Below are 21,554 nucleotides of genomic sequence, written 5' to 3' on the forward strand. Positions count from 1 at the left end.
GTCCGGAAACTGCATCGGATCGAAGTCCGGAACTAACCAGGGCCTTGCCCTCTGCATCAGACCAAATTCCGAAAACTGCATCGGACCGAAGTCCGGAACTAACCAGGGCCTTGCCCTCTGCATCGGACCGAAGTCCGGAACTGACTGAACATAGCATAACATAATCACAACTACTGGCATAAACACATATACTGCATACTACATCAGACCGAGGTCCGGAACACATAATCACAAATCCATGCTTGAATCACAAAGACATTAAGCACACTGAACTACTACATCAGACCGAAGTCTGGAACTACTGCTAACTAAAAGGGGCGGCATTGTGGCCGTAGACCCGTTCCTACTGGAAGGAAACTCACCTCGTAGCCTAGCTGCTGAAAGAACTCCTCCGGAATCTATCTGCTGCGGCTCCGGTTTCACCCCGGCTACAATTTCCATGAGTACCCTCAATCAAATACTGATAATTATACTGATGTTAAAATGACTATTTTACCCCTGGTCAAAGTCAACCTATTGGTCAAAGTCAATATTCAATTGACCTGACTCATCGAGTTGGGTCACCAACTCGTCGAGTCCTTACTCTCACTTTCTTGCTTCTGCTCGCTACTACTCGTCGATTTTGGCATAGACTCGACGAGTTCCTCTTCGATACTAACACTCAGTCAATCTGCATCCGACTCGCCGAGTTGTATGAACAACTCGTCGAGTCCTCCGTTAACACATGAACACTCTAATCGTGACTCGCCGAGTTGTATGAACAACTTGTCGAATCTGTTCTTGAGGCATGAAGGTTTCCATGGACTCGCCGAGTCAGGGCATTGACTCCTCGAGTCCTTCCATGAATGAGTCTAACCTCCAGCTAACTGAGTCCATCTCTCACTCACTGGTTCCACTTGGCATAACTAGAAAAGGGGAAAACAGGGGACTCGCGACTCGACTCGTCGAGTCTGAAGAACAACTCGCTGAGTCGTACACATGCAATCACTATATACTCGATTCTGCTTGAATCCAGTTCATTCCATTCGTAGATTTGGGTTCTTAGCGCTTGTTTAACATGTAAAGTTTCCAACTTTACGTGTAAATAGGCACCAAATGAAGGTTTTAAGGCTCAAAGCACACTATAAGAGTAGATCTAGGGTTTTCATGCAATATGGCTCCATAAAGGTATTAGATCTAGGCTTCTGGAACTCAAACATAGCTAGATCCGAAGGCTATTCATCTCAATGTGTCCTCTATGCTACTACCAAGCCAAGAAATGGTTCAATAATAGCTTTAATGGTGTTGCAATGGGGATTTAAGCATAGAAACAGAAAAAGGGTCGAGTTATACCTCACTATACTTCGAAATGCCACAAAGATCTTGGATCTCCTTCTTCTTCTCTTGATCTACCTTCCTTCTTCTCTCAAGATCTTCAAAGAATCACACCAAAACACACAAAATGCTAAGAGAGTGCTAGGGTTTCGAGAAGGATGCTCTGGGGGGTGATGGGGGCTGAATTGAGGCCCCAAAAAGTTGATTAAATAGGGTGCAAACCCTTGAAATTAGGGTTTCATCCAGACTGGCGGACTCGCCGAGTCCAGAATATGGACTCGTCAAGTCGCCAACTTAAACGTGCTTAATATCCCGACTCTACTCGACGAGTCTGGCTGCTGACTCGTCGAGTTCCTCTTGAAAACTTGAAAAATAATTATTTAAATAACATACCAAAATTGGGGTGTTACAGGGTCCCTTTTAGGTTATACGAAGTGTTATGCAAACACATGTGTAACGTGATGGCATAGCCAAGTCACACGTAAGTAACCATGCTACACCACCCTTGAGCTACGTAAATGTGAAGATCCGTGAAGCACGTTGTGTTACAATGAAGAGAGAGAAAAAATGGTCATATGATCGTTTGGGGTTTAAAAAAATCAAATAACACACTACCCAATTAATCTATAAATACAAGTTATGCCATTTGAATCATACACCACAAAACACCAATTATATCTCCATATACAAAATTATTCATTCGCCAAACATCAAAAAATGATGAGCAATTCGTCATTTTCTTCTTCGTCATCTTCGTCCGATGACAATGATATGTATTTTCACTGATTGATGTAAGCAGCAGTTGCGTGATATGTCAAGAATGCGAAAGTTCAAACACCATCAAGAGGACTAGAAATTCAATCAATAGGAATCATGAGGCTGCACACACACTTTTGGTACATGATTACTTTGCTGATGATTTCCTATATAACAATGCTCGATTCAAACGTCGTTTTCGTATCAATAAACGTTTATTCATGTGTATAATGAATGATTTAGAAGCTAATTACAAACACTTTCAATGGAGGTATGATGCTAGAGGTAGACTAGGTTTTAGTCCTATACAAAAGTGTATTGCGGTAGTTAGGATTTTGGCATACGGGAACATCGCCGATGCAGAAGATGATTGTTTGAAAGAACCGTCCAAGAATGTGTATACAACTTTAGTGGGTGTATTTTAGACATATACAATGAAATATATTTGTAGATACCATGTCATTTTAAGTAACTGGAATTAACATGTGAGCTAAGAGGCTTCATAATTTGTACTCTAATATATGTGTGGGGTTGTGCGTAGTGCACGCATGTATAAGATCGAAGTACAAGCCGGTTCGACGCGCCCCTGGGTCCGGGGTTTCCAAAGGGGCAGCGCCCCTAGCGGTTCCAAGGGGCAGAGTTTTGGTAACTCTAAATCCTCATTAAATCCGGATTATCATGACTTGCTTCCAAAACAACTAATGACGACCCAACCCTAATGAAACCCTAATCTCGTTTAATATATAAACAACTCTTCCTCTTCATAAGAGGGTTACGATCTTAAGCTCTCGTTTTATCATACTTTCACATAATCCTCTAGCATATTGGCTTACGATTTCTGTACCTAGAATCGTAAGTGTCCACTTGGACTATCCTAGGCTGAATTTCTTGTAACCCAGACATAGGGTAAAAATATCAGTTCGGAAAGTGATATCACGATCCAAGTTGGTATCCAGATCTCCACCATAAACCCTAAATTTCCCTACACATGAAAGTACACAAAGTTTCCTAGGAATGCTTTGTAGCATTGATTATACACAGTTGGAGTAGGAAAATTGTTCAGATGCATACGAGGTCAATTTACAAAGGGTGGTCATGGAGTGCCGACTATAATGCTAAAAGCATTAGTGTTAAACGATTTATGGTTTTGGCATGCTTTCTTTGGCATGGCAAGGTCACTTGACTTGAATGTACTATATGCGTCACCGATATTCAATGGAATTTTGTAGGGAAATCACATGATTTTCCATATGTTGTGAATGTAAATGAATACAAGTTTATGTATTACCTTGGAGATGGATATATCCAGAGTATGTTACTGTCAAATCATATACACATATCCATAAGATGAAAAAATGAAATGGTTCAAGTTAGCACAAGAATCTACAATGAAGGATGTTGAGCGGGCTTTTGGTATGCTCAAGAAGAAATGACAATATATAAAACACTTGATACGCGCACATGATAGGGTGAAATAAATAATATATCGATTGCTTGTTTCATTTTGCATAATATGGTATTTGAAGATAAGGGTCGGGCTATATGTATGTATAACCTGAATGATGTATTTCACCCACTTGTATAAATACAAGTTGGTAGCTTGGAATACTACACAAGAATTTTGGAGATATAAAACTCAGAAACGCACAACAATCTTCGTTAAGATTCGAGGGATCACATTTATGTGAGGAAAAATAACCAAGACGATGAGGACGAGTCAGTTTCCAATTTTTACGTTTTAATGTAATTTTTAATTTTTGCGTAACATTTTTTTTATCGTTTTTAGGTTATTAATGTAATTCTTATTTTCCATTTAGTAATGTAATTTTTATTTTGTTCAATGATAAATTTCCTGTTTTAAAAAAATAAAGGTTGTGTTTTTATTAAAATTGTGTAATTACAAAATTATCTTGTTTAAAAAAAGGTTGTGTTTTTATTAACATTATGTAATTAAAAAATTATCCTGTTTTAAAGAAAATGTTGTCTTTTTATTAAAATTATGTAATTAAAATAAATTATATAGATGATGTGGAGTGGTAAGTATTTCCTATGTGAATAAAGACTAGTACCAAAGGGTTTCTAGCCCAACGATATCAGATGTTGCCCTACCTCCTTGAAGTTGAGGGTTCAAAACGGTAGTGTTACTTTCCTTTTAGTCATACAAAAGATCCCTAAATTTTGATGTTAAATGACACTAAGATCCTGAATCCAACACCTTCACATATTTATTGATAACACTTGATGAAGATGATCTATCCTTTTGTGTGTTTTCTTTCTTCACTTTGAGGTCTTTGATCAAATATTCAAATGTTGAAATTCCTTGGGCCATTTGTTTTGGATATATTAGAATGTTCCCTTAGGCCCTAGTGGTCTAAGCCAATTGGTGTATATGACATGAAGCTCCCAAATCCAACATCCAACATTATTGATTAATAAAATCTTCAATTAAATTTAAACACATTGAGAATAAAGATGAAACCAAGCTTTTTATCTGAGATATCACAACACAAGAATTATGCTGTGCATTTATTCTCAAGTTCAAAATACCAAATGTTATAGTGACATAATAGTTTTAGCTTTACATTAATTAGAACAAACACAAATAAAAACAAACTACAGAATGTAATATCAAGTTCCAGAATCCAATACTACTTGTAGATTAAGCAACAGCAGATGCTGCTTCAACTGGCCAGAACTCGGTTTTCTTCCCTGTCTTTGAAACAGTCTGTAGAACTGCATCTGGCTGCACATTACCCTTCACTGTCACCTTTTGTTGCTCAAGATCAATGTCAAAAGTTTCCACCCCTGAATTATTATAATTTTATAACAAAATTAGTAAGTTATTTTGGAATCTTGAGTTACAAATTTCAAATCTTGATTGTTTTTTATGGAACAAACCTTCCATTTTGCCAAGAACCCTCTTCACAGCCCCAACACAGCCACCACATGACATGCCAACCTTAAGAACAACAGTCTGCATTCCCATTAAAATAGATTTGTAAGTTGTTTGTTAAAGAAATTGTATAAATCATTTTATTTAACAATGTAAAAGATCATTTGAGCTGTTTAAAACCAATTGGCAAAAAGATGGGTTGCTTCTAATCGACATATGTATGATTGTTTAACCAAATGACAAAATGATCAACTTAAGTTTGACAGGGATCAAGTTTGAGGATGACAGTTTACAACCAAAGGTCAATTTTGAATGATATTATCATGATCATAAGTCTGTGAGACTTGTTCTATTGGAAAGCTCCAAAAACAACATAAATAAAGATCCAGAAATTAGCATCTAATTGTTCTACAAAAACAATTACTAATAATAATAATAGCAAGATTATTTCTACCTGATTCCATGAAAATTGAATAATAATCCACCTCTAAACCTCGATAACATAGACAGAAATTTAAGAACGGTTTAAGCCCGATCGAAACAAAAGTTAACCTTGATCATAATAGAAACCCATATATACAAGAACAAATCAAATCAAAACGATCGAAACATGAAAATTAGAAATCAGATAACGTGATAATAAAAAAACATCAAAGGAACATGGATAAAAACAGCTCAACCGCGTAACCCTAATAATATCATTGACAATAAAATTAATATACCTGAGACATGGTTGGATGAATTTGAAAGAAATCTGAGAAAAGGATTTGACTTTGAAAAGGGATAAACAGATTGATTCGAGGGTATGGGTGAAATGAAGGGAAGGATGGTGGATGATATTTAAATAGAGAAAGGGGAAACACGTTTTGGATGGGTGTTGGGGGTTTGGTGACGGTGGTTAGTCGTCAGCCATCACGACCGTTTCGTTGACTTACGGTTTCCGTTCCGTTGGACGAAAGTTTCAACCTTCTAGTAGGATTGTATATTTAATTAATTTGTTATTAGTGTATTGATTTGATTTATGATCATATAATAGTAAAATTTCATATTTTCCAAAAACAAAATTAAATATATTGCTATATCTATGTGATAATAAAAAAAAACATTGAAAATGATATAAAAGAAAACCATTGCCAAGGACAAATTAGTCCCTTTAACATAATTCTATAGTTTTCAGTCTCAAACCAAAACAAATCTAGGACGGCTTTCGTTTTTACGATGTTTAAGAATTAAGATACTAATTTGTCATTCCTAATGTTGATTCTATTAAAAAAAAAAAAATAAACTTTGTACTATTGGATTACACGCACTGTAACACCCAAAAATTTCAAGTCAATTTAAAACTTTTCAAAACATTTAAAACCAATAGTTATTACAGATTTATTTTCAAAATAGTCTATAACAAAGTTTTTTCCAGAACCATAAACAAAACATGAGGAGTTGTACGATCATGCATTCGCCTTGCCACGATCACCTGATGTACCTTAAACAACAAATTGAAACTGTAAGCCTGATAGCTTAGTGAGTTCCCCTAAAATACCAATCTCATATCGCATCCACAAATACAAATCAACATGCATAATGAGCCTTCAGTCTGACTGGACCGCCTCGCAGGGCCTACAACCTATCTGGACTACTCCCGAGCCTTCGGCATGACTGGACCGTCTCGCAGGGCCTACAGCCTATCCGGACCGCTCACTGGGTATGTTGGCCTTCAGCATAAAGCAGGACCGCCTCAACCCAACCCCCAAACAGACAAGCAAGTGCACATAAATATCATACACTAACTCATACCATAACAGGCAAACCGATCTAATAGATCACTAATCATCGTAACATCCCAATAATCGGGATACAGACCTAATCGGTAACTAACATAACATCATCCTATAACCAGAACTATGACCTAACCAGGTCACTAAACATAAGCATATCACCATCATAACTACCAGGATGTAATCAATAAACATATTGTGCCATAATCTAGATGCAAATATATAAGTGCCAGCCTTGGTGCCTTAGACCCATTGGTATAGTGAGGATAACTCACCTCGCAACTATCGACTCGAAAGATAAGCTCAACTCTCGGATCACCAACTCAAACTCCACCACCTATATTCGCCACACAACCACGCTCATAAGTTCCCAATGTCCCAAAAGTCTAATTGTCAACCCTTGGTCAAAGTCAAAGTTAAAGGTCAAGGTCAACAATCCATGTTGACCTCAACCCGTCGAGTACCCATAGTTACTCGCCGAGTTCCTAGCATAACTTGTCAACTTGCCGAGTCATAAGAGTGACTCGTCGAGTTCCTATGGTTTGCACCCGTAAACTCCTTGGCCAACTCGTCGAGCTCCTCTTGCAACTCACCAAGTCCATACGTGTCCAAAGGTTAGGAAAACCATAGCCGACTCTCTGAGTCACTCATCTGACTTGCCGATCCCACGACAATCTTCATTGGACCCGCCAAGTCGACCATGCGACTCGCTGAGTGTGGCAACCCGAATGATTTTTTTGCTTTGAAGACTCATCCAGTCAACTCAACTGAGTGTTAGACTCATTGGTAATGAGTTCTAGCATTGTTGAAGGTCATTCTAAGGAGATTGAGTCTAGTACACTTAAGGAATAAGTGTTAGGAAATACCTTCTAGAGCCTCTGTTAAACTAATCCAGCCTTAACCTCATCAAGAGGAGTTCACGGCCTCAAGCACTTGAGTTTACGGCCGTAAACTCAAAGACGGCCGTAAACTCCACTATATAGGCTCATATTCTTCAACTTACCTCATTAGTTCATTCCCACCTCAAGAACACCCCATTTCTCTCTCAACTATCATCCTGATCTTCATCCCAGATCTTCAAAAATGGTAAGTATTCTTCCTTGTCTTATTGATTCACCTCTTAATCTAGCATCCTCTCATGATTTCATCCATGAAAATCATGTTTTCATAGATCTTCAAGTTTCACCAAAAACACCAAGAACATACACTAGTGTTCTTGGCCAAGATCAACCATTTCAAGTCTCTACATCGTAAGTACTCTTCCTTACACTTGATATCTAGTTAAGACTCATGCTTAGAGCCTTGGAAAACACCAAAAACACAAGGACAAAAGGAGTTTACGGCCAAGCCATCTCCCATGGTCGTAAACCCCCTTTGAGGGTGTCATTTTGGCCATAAACTCTTCCTAAGGATTGGAATTGAGGCTAGAACACTCCCTTGTGCTTTGTAAGACCTTAAATCATCACCAAACTTATCATCTAGTGAGTTTACGGCCAAAGAGTAAACACCCTTGGCCGTAAACTCTAAGTATGGTCAAGTTTTGGACCTTAAACACATCTATGCTCTTGCTTAACCTTAGAACACATGAAACTTTGAGACCCCTTACCTTTAAGACCCTAAATGTGACCATTTAGAGAGTTTACGGCCAGGAGTAAACTCCCTTGGGCCATAAACACCTCAACACTCTCCATAGAGTTGGCCTTTCTCATCCTTGTGTAGAGCAAAAGTCCCTCAAGCTTCCCTAGCCTTCAAACCAACACTTATGCATGTTTGACCATGAGTTTACAGCCGTAAAATCCTTTTGGGCCGTAAACCCATGGTAGTAAACTCATGTCAGAGTCATTCCACTTTCCTTAGTCCAATCACATGTGATTCCATTACTTGGTCAAAATGTTTCCTAGTCCCGGAAGGTGTTTCCTTTCATATAGTTGCTTATAAACACTATATTCATGCCAATATATGTTATTTAGGACTTATTGTGTCTCGGGACTTCATTCGTGGAGCTCCTCATCCTTACACGCATATTCGTTGAATCACCCACATCAGGTGAGTTCATACCCCGTAATGCATCTTTTAATTGTTTTAAATGCTTTTAGGGGTGGGGGATACAAGTTGAACACAATGATATATGTGTAATTATTTGTTATAAACATCTTTCAAAATGTTACTTATGTTTTCTCTAAGTGGTCAAAACATTTCAAAAACTATTTTACAGTTATGTTGCTTTATAGTTTAACAAAACTCTGTTTTTTTTAAGTACAAGCATAACTTGATAGTAAAATGAGTCTTTTCAATATCAGTGCAAGTAGAATACTATGAAACTATAATGGGTATAGTTTAGGGGTTCAGTTCATAGTAGATACAATACACGATAACAGAAAGAACATACTAAGATACTATAACAAGAGAAGATACTAAGATACTAAAACAGAACGAACACACTAATTTGCTATAGCATGGCACTATTACAAGATCTAATTATACCAATGAATCACTAACGCATTGTTCTAAACAAAAGGTGATAGTTATATTGGGTATACATGATCACATAATTTTAATGTGAATGTTCACGGCTTGCAATTTATTGCAAAGGTCGCGTTTGGGTCCCATAATCTTTTGAAAGGGAGAGCGTTTAGTATGGGATCTAGCCATCACATTATACCTTAATAATCAATTTAAGGCGAATAGTACAATAGTAGTTACTAAATACAATACTACAGTACTTACATTTTATAAACGACAAACAGAACATTTGGGTCTAGTACATTCAGTAGAAAGGGACCATAATGCTAACCTTACGATTCCTTAATGTATACATCAAGGGATATATATATATATATATATATATATATATATATATATATATATATATATATATATATATAGGATCCGACATGTAATAGGATGTGTGCTTTCCGCTTCATTTCCTGTTACTTGTTTGGTTGTGGGCTTAGAGCAGATTCACCCAACTTATTATCTATTCGATTTTAGTTATATATATGTTCCGTACACATTAAGTCATCATAAGGGGTACCAGGCATGGGTCAAGTCATAGGACACTAATTCAATGCACAGTTTTCTAGTACGAAGCATACTTTTCAAACAGAACTTTTGGTACTCAAAGCTAGAAACTTACCAGTAAAGGGTTTAATCCATTTTATTAAACTAGTGTAAACTTAAAGGACTTTGGGCGATTGACTCTATAATACCTTAGTTTATACATCATGGTTATATATATTTAATACCCAATAGGTAGTTGGATGCGTGCTTTCTGCCTTATTTCCTATTCCTTGTTTAGTTGTGGGCTTAGGGCATATTCATCCAATCAACTATCTATTCGATATTAGATTATATATAGCCAGTATAAACTAAGTGATTATAGAAGTAGTCACTGTGGTCACTATTTTATTAAAAGAAATAAGGGTTTTCTTAAAGGATCTTTTCATTAAATATAAAGGAACTATTACAATTAACTCCATGAGTAACAAGTGAATACACCAAGGTTATATACAACGAGGACCTAACAAACAATGGGATGCGTGATATCCGCCTTACTTCCTGCTCCTTGTTTGGTTGTGGACTTAGGGCAGATGCGCAAAATCGATTGTTTGTTTACTCTGAGTTTTATATAACTTGTATCCATTTAGTACTCATAGAAAGGATTGTAGAATCATTTGATGTATCTTTCATCAAATTAGGAAATATAGGATTTTCCAGAGGAACAGGCGAACTTTTCTAAAACAGAACTTATGACTTACTACATTTTTCAACAACTTTCTACAACTTACTTACATCACTAAAATCTTATGAACTCACCAGCTTAATTGCTGATAAACTCTTATAAATAACTTGTATTCTTAGGAAACTAGTAGACAGGTACTCGTGCTGGGAATTCAGAAGATGGAGCAGTATAGCTTCAAGTCTTGTTTTGTTATTTGCTTATGTATTCTATGTTTTGTGAACACACACCTTGTAAACACTTTCTTTCTAATGAAATGGTTGTTCATTACTTGCTTACTATGATACATGTCTTGTGATACTAAACATGACGTCCTCCACCCTTGAACGTTTCCGCCATTCCGGTTTTAGGGTGTGACACTGAGTCCCTTTAGTCCTTCATCCGTACAGAGGCTTTTTAAGCCATGCTAAGGCTCCAAATTGTAGATCCAGCTTCCCAAGGCATGTTTATCATGTAAAGTTGCAAACTCTACATGGATGTAAATCTCTAAAGTCCTAAAATGACAAAACCAAGCTTGAAAAGAAGTCTCACACTTGAGGGAAGGCTCATACTTGTCAAAGTTGATAACTTTATGGACCTAGAGGCCAAAAAGAGCTCAACTTCAGATCTTAGCTCAAACACAAGCAAGGTTTCCTAAAAAACCCACCCAAAAGAGATCTAGGAAGAAATGAGCCAAGGTAACAACTTAATACCTTCAAAAGGATGCTAATTGAAATAGATCTTTGATTCCCACGAGTTCCTTGCTTCAATCTACTTGTTTCCCCAAGTTTTTCCTCATCAAGATCCTTCTTCCAAGCTTAAACACACCAATGAAGCACACACACATGAATTAGGGTTTAAGAGTGTCAAGGGGCTGTAAAAGGGAGGTTAGGGGAGGCCAATGATCCTTTAAATAGGGTGCAAAACCCCAGAATTTAGGGTTTCATCTGTTAGCTCCTACTCGTCGAGTCCCTTTCTTGGACTCCACGAGTAAGTCACTAAAACACGTGGGCCAACCCGCTGCTACTCGACGAGTAGGGCATCCAACTCGTCGAGTAGACCTTGAAATCAAGAAAAATCTTATATAAAAATTAATACCTGAGAATCGAGGCGTTACATGCACAATGTCGTAAATTTTTGTATTAGAAGAATTATATTAGACTGTGTTCATTAGGAGTCGTTGAATTATATTAGACTGTGTTCATTAGGAGTCTCTAACAATTTTTTATCACTAAAACAAAAATAAAAAATCAATAAAAAAGAAGAGAAAAGAAATCACACAATCAATCCGTTCGAAATGTAACCCCCAAATCGTAGAGAGTACGGATGAAAGTGGGTCCAAACCCGGACCCGGAAAACCCAGAACCGGTTAACGGGATTTTGTAGAACCGGAAACCGGACCGGTATATAGGAACTGGTTCCGGTTCGGTTCCGGGTATGGTTCCGGGTAAAGTGGGTCTAGAACCGGAAAACCCGGAAACATCAAAGTGGGTAGGTTGGAACCAGATAAAGTGGGTTTAGAACCGCAAAACCCGGAAAAACCGGAATTTTTTGGTGATTACTTACTACTTAGTGGGTTGAACTTTGAAAATTTTCATATTGATATCCTGACTTTGGGGGATTGTAACTTATTGAATATGAAACCAAAATTAACAAAATTATAGTCTAAAATCATGTACAAATTCTAAAATAAACTCTGGAAATAACCGCATGTAAATCCGACTTTAAATGAATTCAATATGCTAACATTTTCACATAATACAAAGTACAAAAACAAATAGCTGAAAAGTTGAAAATTTTCAGTTTTGATATCCCGATTTCGGAGGACTGTAAATCATTGAATGTTAAACCAAAAATGACAAAATTATAGTCTAAAATCATGTACAAACTGTAAACTACAAGTTGGAAAAAACCATATGTCAATCCGACGTCAAAAAAAATAGATATGCATGCCTTAAAACTTTCACCGAATACAAAAAATTGAAAAATTAAAAATTTCCAGCTTTGATATATCGACTTTGGGGGACTGTAAGTCAATGAATATAAAACTAAAAATGACAAATTTACAGTCTAAAATCATGTACAAACTCTAAAATACATGTTGGAAAAAACCGTATGTCAATCGGAGTTGAAACGAATGAGATATGCATCTTTTAAACGTTTCACAAAAAACGGTCCCGGGCCTAAAGTGGTTCCGGTTCCAAAAACCGGTTCTGGTTTTTAGACCCGGTTTACCCAGATCCGATGGACCCAAACCCGGATTACCCGGACAAAGCCAATTTTTAAACCCGGAACCGGAACCGGTTTTATATATTCTGGTTTTAACGGTTCCGGTTCCGATCCGATTCCGGTTCCGGTTCTAAATCTCATCCCTAGTAGAGAGTGCCCATAATCCACATGTCCATTATCTCAAATGATTTTTCTTAACAAAACTAATTTTGGAATAATTATCCTTTAGGAAAACTGAGTAATCTAATAAAATTTGTAAGACATTTTGAATATAATAAGGAAAACCTGCAAAAAAAATCTTTATATTTTGGCTTTATTGATAAAAAAATTATCCCTCGTTTTTGTTTTTTATTTATTTATTGCAATTTAACCATTGAAACCGGCTATTATTTGCAACATGACGTGTTTTTTAGGTAAACACATACAATAACAAGTTTCGATGGTTAAATCACGAAAGGAATATTAATGGTAGTTTTTTTGTCGGTAGGCTAAAATATGTGTACTTTTTTTGCAATGCATAATAATTTTTAACTTCAAGTCTTATCTATTTTACAGAAACTGCAAAAATGGTCTTGTGGTTTCTCATTTTATGTGGTTAAGGCTCAAACATTTGAAAAGTTGTATCTTTGGTCATTTTGAAGACGTTTTGTGGTGGTTTTGGTCTTTCTTCCGTTAACTTAAATAGCTTGACTGTTAACTTTTTTAAAATGACTATTTTACCTTCAGGGACCATTTCTGCAACCAAATTACAATGACCATTTCTACATATATTCTTTTTAATTTTATTGAATTGTTATATATTAATAAATGTTTTTAATATATACAATTTATATATTAATAAATATTGTTTAATTAGATTATTAATTTCTTGGTTTTCGAATATATTAATTGGATTATTGTATATGAATAAATATTATTTTAATATATAATATTTATATATTAGTAAATATTGTTATGTTCGATTATTAATTTATTTTAGTTAATTTTCTTTATTGGAGTAATTCTTTTTATTGGATTATTAAATATTAATAAATATTAATTTTAATTTATAACATTTATATCCTAATAAATATAACATTATCTTATTATTAGTTTCTTTTAGTTAATTTTAACTCCTTTTTTAGGATTAATTCTTTTTTATTGGAATATTATTTTTTTATATAATAAATATTATTTTGTTGGATTATTAGTTTATTAGTAATTTATGCATTTGGTCCCTAACTTATTTTTGTAACTCGAAAGATCATTACTGTTTGTTTTTGTTACACGCTTGGTCCATGTTTTACCTAAAAGACTATTTTGCCCTTAATTTTTTAATTTATTTAAATAAACACACCCACAACCCCACTCCCCTCACCTTACCTTACCTACCTCACCATTTTTTCCTATTTAAATAATTATCTTTTTAGGTAAGACATGGACCAATCGCATAACAAAAACAAATAGTATGGACCTTCCGAGTTAAAAAAAATAAGTTAGGCATCGAGGGCGCAAATTACCCCAAACCTTGGGACCATTCGTGCAATAATTTACTCTTCTTTTTTATTTTGTTAATTTCACCACAAATTTGTTAGAATACGCAAAAGCGTTGCCTCTCATCATCAAAACTCGTCGGGATCACCACAAAACATCTTTATCGGAGGTTGGATAAAAACTTACCAACCTTTTCCAACCAATGATGACGTTAGTCACCTGCAGCAACACCACTACCATCACCCGATCATCACCGCCACTTTTAATGTTTATAGGAGTTTGTTGCGCATTGTTTGGGATATGGAGGATTCCAACGAATTGTGAAGAAGTTATTGTAGGTGACTACCCGAGATGTTGGGTGGAAAAAGTTAGCAGGGTTTACGTCAGACCCCCAATAAATGTTTTTAGCAGTGAACCCGACGATTTTTGTTGATGAGCAAGTGGCGCTTTTGCGTATTCCGACAACTTTGTGGTTGAACTAATAAAATTAAAAAAAAAATAATAGTATACATTAAAAATAAAGTAATAACTAATAATCCAACAAAATAATATTTATTATATAAAAAAATAATAAATTAAAATAGTATTTCAATAAAAAAGAAATAATCCAAAAAAAGAGTTTAAAAAATTAACTAACAGAAATTAATAATCTGATAATGTTATATTTATTAGGATAAATATTATAAATTAAAAATAATTTATATATATATATATATATATATATATATATATATATATATATATATATATATATATATATATATATATAAGAATTACTCCAATAAACAAAATTAACCAAAATAAATTAATAATCCCATATAATAATATTTATTAATATATAAATATTATATATTAAAAAAATATTTATTTATATATAATAATCCAATTAAAATTCTAATAACAACGAAATTAAAAAAAATAATTAAAAGAAATTAAGTATCTAATTAAACAATATTTATTAATATATAAATAATATATATTAAAAATTACATTTACTAATATATAATAATTTAATAAAAATAAAAAGAATATATGTAGAAATGGTCATTGTAGTTTGGTTGCAGAAATGGTCCCTAGGGGTAAAATAATTATTTTAAAAAAATTATCAACCATGTTGTTAAAGTTTATGGAAAAGGGACCAAAACCACTACAAAACTTGTTGAAAATGACTAAATCTACAACTTTTCAAAGGTTTGGACCTTAACCACATAAAATGAGAAACCATAGGGACCATTTTTATAGTTTTGTCATCTATTTTTATTGAAACAACTATTACATTTGTTTGATTTTTAATATATGATAATCAATAAATACATTTTTTAGTTATACTTCTATGGAAATATATCTGTCACTTTTAAATGATGAAACTAAATTAAAATTTGATGCAAAATATACATCCATATACAAAGTACTTTAGTGAAAACAATGCATGTATTTCATCCATACATCTTGTAACATCCCAAGTTCAGGAGTGTAAATTCAGGGTTTAAAGTGTAAGTATGAAAGGGGAACTCAGCGAGTCCATGGGTGGACTCGGCGAGTAGGGTCGCGACTCTGGTCGCGTGTTAAGTGACCTACTCGGCGAGTCGGAGGCTGGACTCGGCGAGTAGGCACTGAGTGGAGAAAACCCTAATATCGGAGGATGAGCCCTATATAAAGGACATTATACCCTCTCCCCAGCCTTTTTACCCTCTCTTGAAGTCCAGAAAACCCTAAGACGTGATTGTGAGGGATTTGAGTGCATTTGAACCTTGGAGAAGAGATTTTGGAGGAGATCTTGGAGAGTTAGGAGGCTTGGAGCAAGGGGCTTTGCTAAGATTCAGATTCCTCTTCTGTTGGGGCTTCCTTTTGAGGTATTACTTCGTTTCTTGGGCTGTTATTCATCTAGAATCATCATTTTGGAGTGTGTGGAAAGTTTGGCTTGTGGTATTTCGAGTTTGAAGGTTAGATCTGAGGTTGCTACCTCAGATCTGGAATGGGGAAGGTCTAGTGTGCATTAAAGTCCCTGTTCTTGAGTGGTTGGTGAAGTCATCTTGTCCCAAACCCTAGCCCTATAGTGAATAATGCCTAGATCTCTTTGGATTCACGTAAAGTTTGCCACTTTACGTGATGGATGGGTTGTAGAAGGGTAGATCTACGTTTTGGATCAAATGCATGGCTTGGAGGCTTCTGTATGGGTTAAGATCTAGAGGCACTCGGCGAGTCACAAAGGTGTACTCGGCGAGTTGCTTGAAGATGGACTGGAACTCGGCGAGTTGGAAGAACAACTCAACGAGTAGGTCGGAGATAGCTTTGGACTCGGCGAGTCTGTTCTTGGACTCGGCGAGTTTGGTCGTGAGGTCCAAACTTCTTCTGGTTGAGCCATGAATCAGTGAGTCAAGGGAGGACTCGGTGAGTTGAGTGCGAGGGGACTCAGAGTCATGGGACTCGGCGAGTCTCGGGGTGACTCGGCGAGTCGAGTCGTGGATTGGGGAAGTTCTGAGCATGAGGACTCAGCGAGTCATCGGGTTGACTCGGCGAGTAGAGTTAGTCAGGAGGTTGACTTTGACTTTGACCAAGGGTTGACCAGTTGACTTGCAGGGGCATTTTGGTAATTGTTGGCTTTTGTTTTGAGTTCAGAGTTTTGGTGTTGGCCAGTGTTGGAGATCGTATCAGTGGTCGGAGCAGCTTGGGTTTATCTGTTCAGTCGGTAATTTGCGAGGTGAGTTATCCTCACTATATCAACAGGGTCTAAGGCACCAAGGCCGGCCCTTTATCGGATTGAGATCCGAGTATTTGTTGTTATGTTATTGCTTTGATATGTTTGCATCCTGGTAGCTAGGATGGTATATGCTAGTGACCGGTTAGGTCAGTATCCTAGTTAGGATGATGATATGTTATGTGATCTGCTAGATCAGCTTGTTGACTGTGAATTGTTATATGATTGTATGTTTATGTGCACATGGTTGTTGGACTGGGGTTGGGTTGAGGAGGGTCCTGCTTTGTGCTGTAGGCCAAGATACCCAGGGTGGACCGGTTGTCCCGAAGGCCCAGCAAGCGGTCCGGATAGGCTGTAGGCCCCAAGAGGGTGGACCAGACGTGCCGATGCTCGGAGAGTGGACCAGGCCGACTGAAGGCCCGGTGCAGGCGGACCAGTCATACTGTAGACTCAGAGAGTGGACCAGGTGGATTGAAGGCCCGGTGCGGGCGGACCAATCACACTGCAGGCTCGATGGATATGGCTAGACTCAGAGGGTGGACCAGGTGGATTGTTGGCCGGTCCGGCGGACCAGTCAAATAGTAGACCCGAAGTGCATGGCTGTTCTATTATCTGATATGATATGGCATGTTATGCGTGTATGGTATATGTGGTTGGGATTTTGGGGGTATCTCGCTAAGCTTTCGGGCTTACAGTTGTGGTTTAATGTTTTTTTCAGGTTCTTCAGGAGACTGTGGCAAGGTAAAGGCGTGATCGTACCGCTCCTCATGATTATGTTTTGTGATGTGGTTCTGGGAAGACTCTGATAATAATTGTATTGAAAACTTTTTTTGTAATAACATTATGAAAATGGGTTGTTTTTGAAAAGTTAAAATTTGTTGAAATTTTATGGTCGTTACAAATTGGTATCAGAGAGCCTTGGTTTGAGTGAATTGGAGGAACATTCGTGTGAATCCAGTCTCAAATCTGGGAGAGTTTTTAAAAGAGAATTTAAAATGGTTTTCAAAATGAGTAAAAGGAGGACGCGGAGGTACGATCAGCTGGAGCCAGTAAGTAACCCCAAAATACCATACATGATATTTGTTTTTGAGCTTTGATAGAACAGCATGCTAGTATTAGGCTAGAGATCTTCAGGATTTCATGATAATGTTGCATGATTTATGATGCCTGCTAGCCTAGGGTTCCTCTGTGGGAGATTTTCGGTGTTCCTCTAGGAGTGAGGGTTGAGCGCTTGTTTTGTATGTTTTCACTAGGGTGTTGTGGTAGTATTTCATACAAATATGGGTAGGTGTGGAAGGTAGTATGGGCCCGTACTACTGGAAGCACAGGACCCATACGCGTATCAGGGAAACCATGACCTCTAGGGTTGGATTGGGAGTTGGTTCCCGGGATAGTGGGAAGTATATGAGATCTTGTGGTGTTTTTCAGTATGGTGGTCACGAGGCACGCTGGGAGCAGATCCGGGTCAGGATCGGGAGGTCAGGGTGGGTCAGTATCGCCCGAGGTTATTGGTCAGATGAGCACAGGAGAGTTGGACGCTAGGATTCGTGAGATCCTACATGATGAGGTTGCTGCATTGTTCCGGGCCGAGTTGCCGGAACTGTTCGGGTCGATCAAGACCGCTATGATTGAGTATTTTGATGAGCGCTATGCGGCCCTCACAGAGACGGCTGGCGCGGCGACTACAGCTGCTGTAGCAGCGGCAGGGGGAGGAGCCGATCGAAGTTTTCAGTATCGGGACTTCGATAATACGAAGCCTCCTACCTTCGCTGGGGTGTAGGACCCGATTGTTGCTATGAGATGGTTGTCGGACGTGGAGGGGTGTTTCTTCACGTGTTCATGCCCTACTGATCAGAGGGTGAGGTGTGCTCTGAACCTGTTGAGGCTCGGGGAGAAGGATTGGTGGAGATTGACCACGGGGTCATATTCGGATGCGCAGAGAGCTGCGGTTTCATGGAATCAGTTCCAGGAGATGATCAGCACTCGTTATGTTCCGCGGGTTGAGAGAGAGAGAGGTTGGCTCAGGAGTTCTTGGAGCAGAAGCAGGATTCAGAGTCGGTGACGGAGATCACCAGGATGTTCACTGAGAGGGCGATGTTTTGCCCTGAGTTTGCTTCAGAGCAGGCTCAGATGTCCTGATATCTGAGTATGCTCAAGAGGGATATCAGACAGTTTGTGTCTACGCAGAGGTACGAGACCTTGTTGGAGTTGCAAGAGGCCGCCAGGCGGCGTGAGTTGGAGATTGAGTTGCAGTTGCGAGAGCTGAGGCAAGCTCCGGTGCAGTCGCTGCCGACGCCGAAATGGTCCAAGACCGTTGATTCTAGATTGGGAGATCAGAGCAGCCACACTTGTGGGAAGTGTGGGAAGGGTCACACCGGAGTTTGTAGGTCCGGTGGTGCATGCCGCAAGTGCGGAAAGGAGGGGCACTATGCGAGGGATTGTCGGCAGTCAGCCCCGGTTTGGGATTTGAGGATTTGTTATCATTGTCATCAGGTTGGGCACTTGAGGGTCAACTGTCCACAGCTTGCTGCAGGACCGGTGCAGGCTCCAGCACCGGCCACATTGAGGATCACGGGTGGAGCGGAGCCCCCAAGGGCTCAGGGTCGTTCTTTTCAACTTACAACAGAGGAGGTCAGGACAGTGTCGGATGCAGCTGCGGGTATGTTTCTTTCTTGATGTTTTGTTATTTTATGATTATTGTGGAGTATTACTTATCTGCTAGTCTCGCTGTGTGGTTTTCGGTATTGTATTCGTTGATTTTTGAGGGTTATGGTATGGTTATGGGTTTAATGTTGGGAGTTTCGTTGGTTATCATTCATGAGGGCTATTAGTGTTTTGGTCTAAATGTCGGGTAGCATCTGCAGTCTGAAGAGTGGTTAGCTGAAGATCGAATTTCTTTCGAGCCCGGGATGATCAGTGTTGATAGGTGATTTGTGAAGGTTGCTCGTGCTAGTGGGAATCAGTTCGCGTGTAAGTGTTTGTGTCGTGTAGGGTTGTTGAGGGAGGTTGGTGATGGCGACCGGTGGTTGATAGTCAGTGCTCTAAGTGGGGGAGAATTGGAGAATTCTCCGGAAGATCGATGAGCATGAGAGGTTGTTTAGCTGCATGGGATTCAGCAGTGTTTTTGTCAGCCAAAAGTGTAGGCTGGTATGAGTAAGTGACAGGCATGCGGGGCGGGAGACAGACCAAGGGTGATTGATTATGGAAGGCCTGGGATCGGGCCGGGATTGAGTATGTAGGATGGAGGTAGAGTTCGGAACCCCTAGAGGGCTAGAACAGTATGCATGGGAGAGTTTCCCGGAGGGATAACTCAGAATGTTGATTGCTAGTTGAGCGGTTCGGATAGACTGAAGGCCGGTAGGCGTACCAGTCAGGCCGAAGGCTCGGAGAACGGTCCAGCCATGCTGAAGGCCCTGGAGGGCGGTCCAGATCTGCTAAAGGTTCTGAGAGTGGTCCAGATTGGTTGAAGGCCTAGTAAGGCGGTCCAGTCATGCTGAAGAATCTGCATGTGTCGTTGGATCGGTGCGAGGAAATGGATTGAGTATGTTGCGATATGTTAGCGTTAGAAGGTCTGTCCCCGGGTATTGATCATGGTGGGTGGAAGGTAGAGCATGGACTTGAGAGTCCTTGCGAGCGGATCCAGAGCATGTGTGGTGCATAGGATAGCGGTTATGCTATAAGAGAATGGTGTAGTATTGAGTGAGCACCGTGGCACTTGTGGTAGTGTCACGGCAGCCAAGTGGATTTCCTTTGTTAAGGGAAAGGAAGAGAATGTAGCTCCGAAAGGGAGTGTAAGTTCACGGAAGTGAGAACAGTAGTGCAGAGTTATGATTGGGGTGTTCCAATCATGGTTGATGAACAGTGTGTCGGCGGCTGTGGTATGGAAACACATCCAGGTTAGATGTTTGCTCAGTCTCGGAAGGAATGCAGGGATGGAATCATGGATATTCCAGTTTGATTTTGATTTATGTGGTGGGAATTCATCCTGGAGGATGTTTGGAGGTGTCGTCAGTATATCGGGTTTTCCCAACCCGAAGGTGCTAGAGCCAGTCCAGCAAGAGTATGAGATTGCAGAGGAGAACTCTTAGGAGTTGCTCTGAGACGGAAGGATGTGTCCATCTGTCAACCTGAAGTGGATAAAGTTGGACTTAGATCGGGATTCCGATGGTTCATGGATTTTTTCTAGCTCGTATGAGTTGAGAGATTGTTGTGTTTTGGAGCGAGTGGTGTATCATGGAGTGGTACTCAGTTATAAGTGCGGATGAGGCCGGTTGCCGGCTTGAAGCGGTGGTCAGAACACCGTGGGAAGAAAATTGGGTTTTTGGGTTTTAGTGGTTGTGCGTTGAGGAACCCGGTCTGGTTAAGGACAGGCGGTGCGTTGCGGGAGTAGTTCTGCAGTTGAGTTACTGCAGGCTTTGAGGACGAAGCCTAATTTAAGTGGGGGAGAATTGTAACATCCCAAGTTCAGGAGTGTAAATTCAGGGTTCAAAGTGTAAGTATGAAAGGGGAACTCGGCGAGTCCATGGGTGGACTCGGCGAGTAGGGTCGTGACTCTGGTCGCGTGTTAAGTGACCTACTCGGCGAGTCGGAGGTTGGACTCGGCGAGTAGGCACTGAGTGGAGAAAACCCTAATTTCGGAGGATGAGCCCTATATAAAGGACATTATACCCTCTCCCCAGCCTCTTTACCCTCTCTTGA

General features: G+C 38.9%; 1 protein-coding gene across 2 annotated transcripts; it reads right to left on the reverse strand.

Annotated features, from left to right (window-relative positions):
* Positions 1 to 4,537: 4,537 nt before the first annotated feature.
* On the reverse strand, positions 4,538 to 5,842 carry LOC111900750 (copper transport protein ATX1). Of its 2 annotated transcripts, XM_023896627.3 has the most exons (3): positions 5,686 to 5,842; positions 4,969 to 5,044; positions 4,538 to 4,875 (listed from the first exon to the last, which is right to left on the reverse strand). In XM_023896627.3, the coding sequence occupies exons 1-3, from the start codon at positions 5,692 to 5,694 to the stop codon at positions 4,730 to 4,732; spliced, it is 231 nt and encodes a 76-aa protein (XP_023752395.1). In that variant the 5' UTR covers positions 5,695 to 5,842; the 3' UTR covers positions 4,538 to 4,729. The 2 variants fall into 2 exon arrangements, with proteins under 2 accessions (XP_023752395.1, XP_023752393.1); XM_023896625.2 differs by lacking the exon at positions 5,686 to 5,842 and having other exon boundaries at positions 4,969 to 5,064.
* Between the last annotated feature and the right edge of the window lie 15,712 nt (positions 5,843 to 21,554).

This window comes from Lactuca sativa, chromosome 8, assembly GCF_002870075.4.
Source record: "Lactuca sativa cultivar Salinas chromosome 8, Lsat_Salinas_v11, whole genome shotgun sequence".
Lineage (NCBI taxonomy): Eukaryota > Viridiplantae > Streptophyta > Magnoliopsida > Asterales > Asteraceae > Lactuca > Lactuca sativa.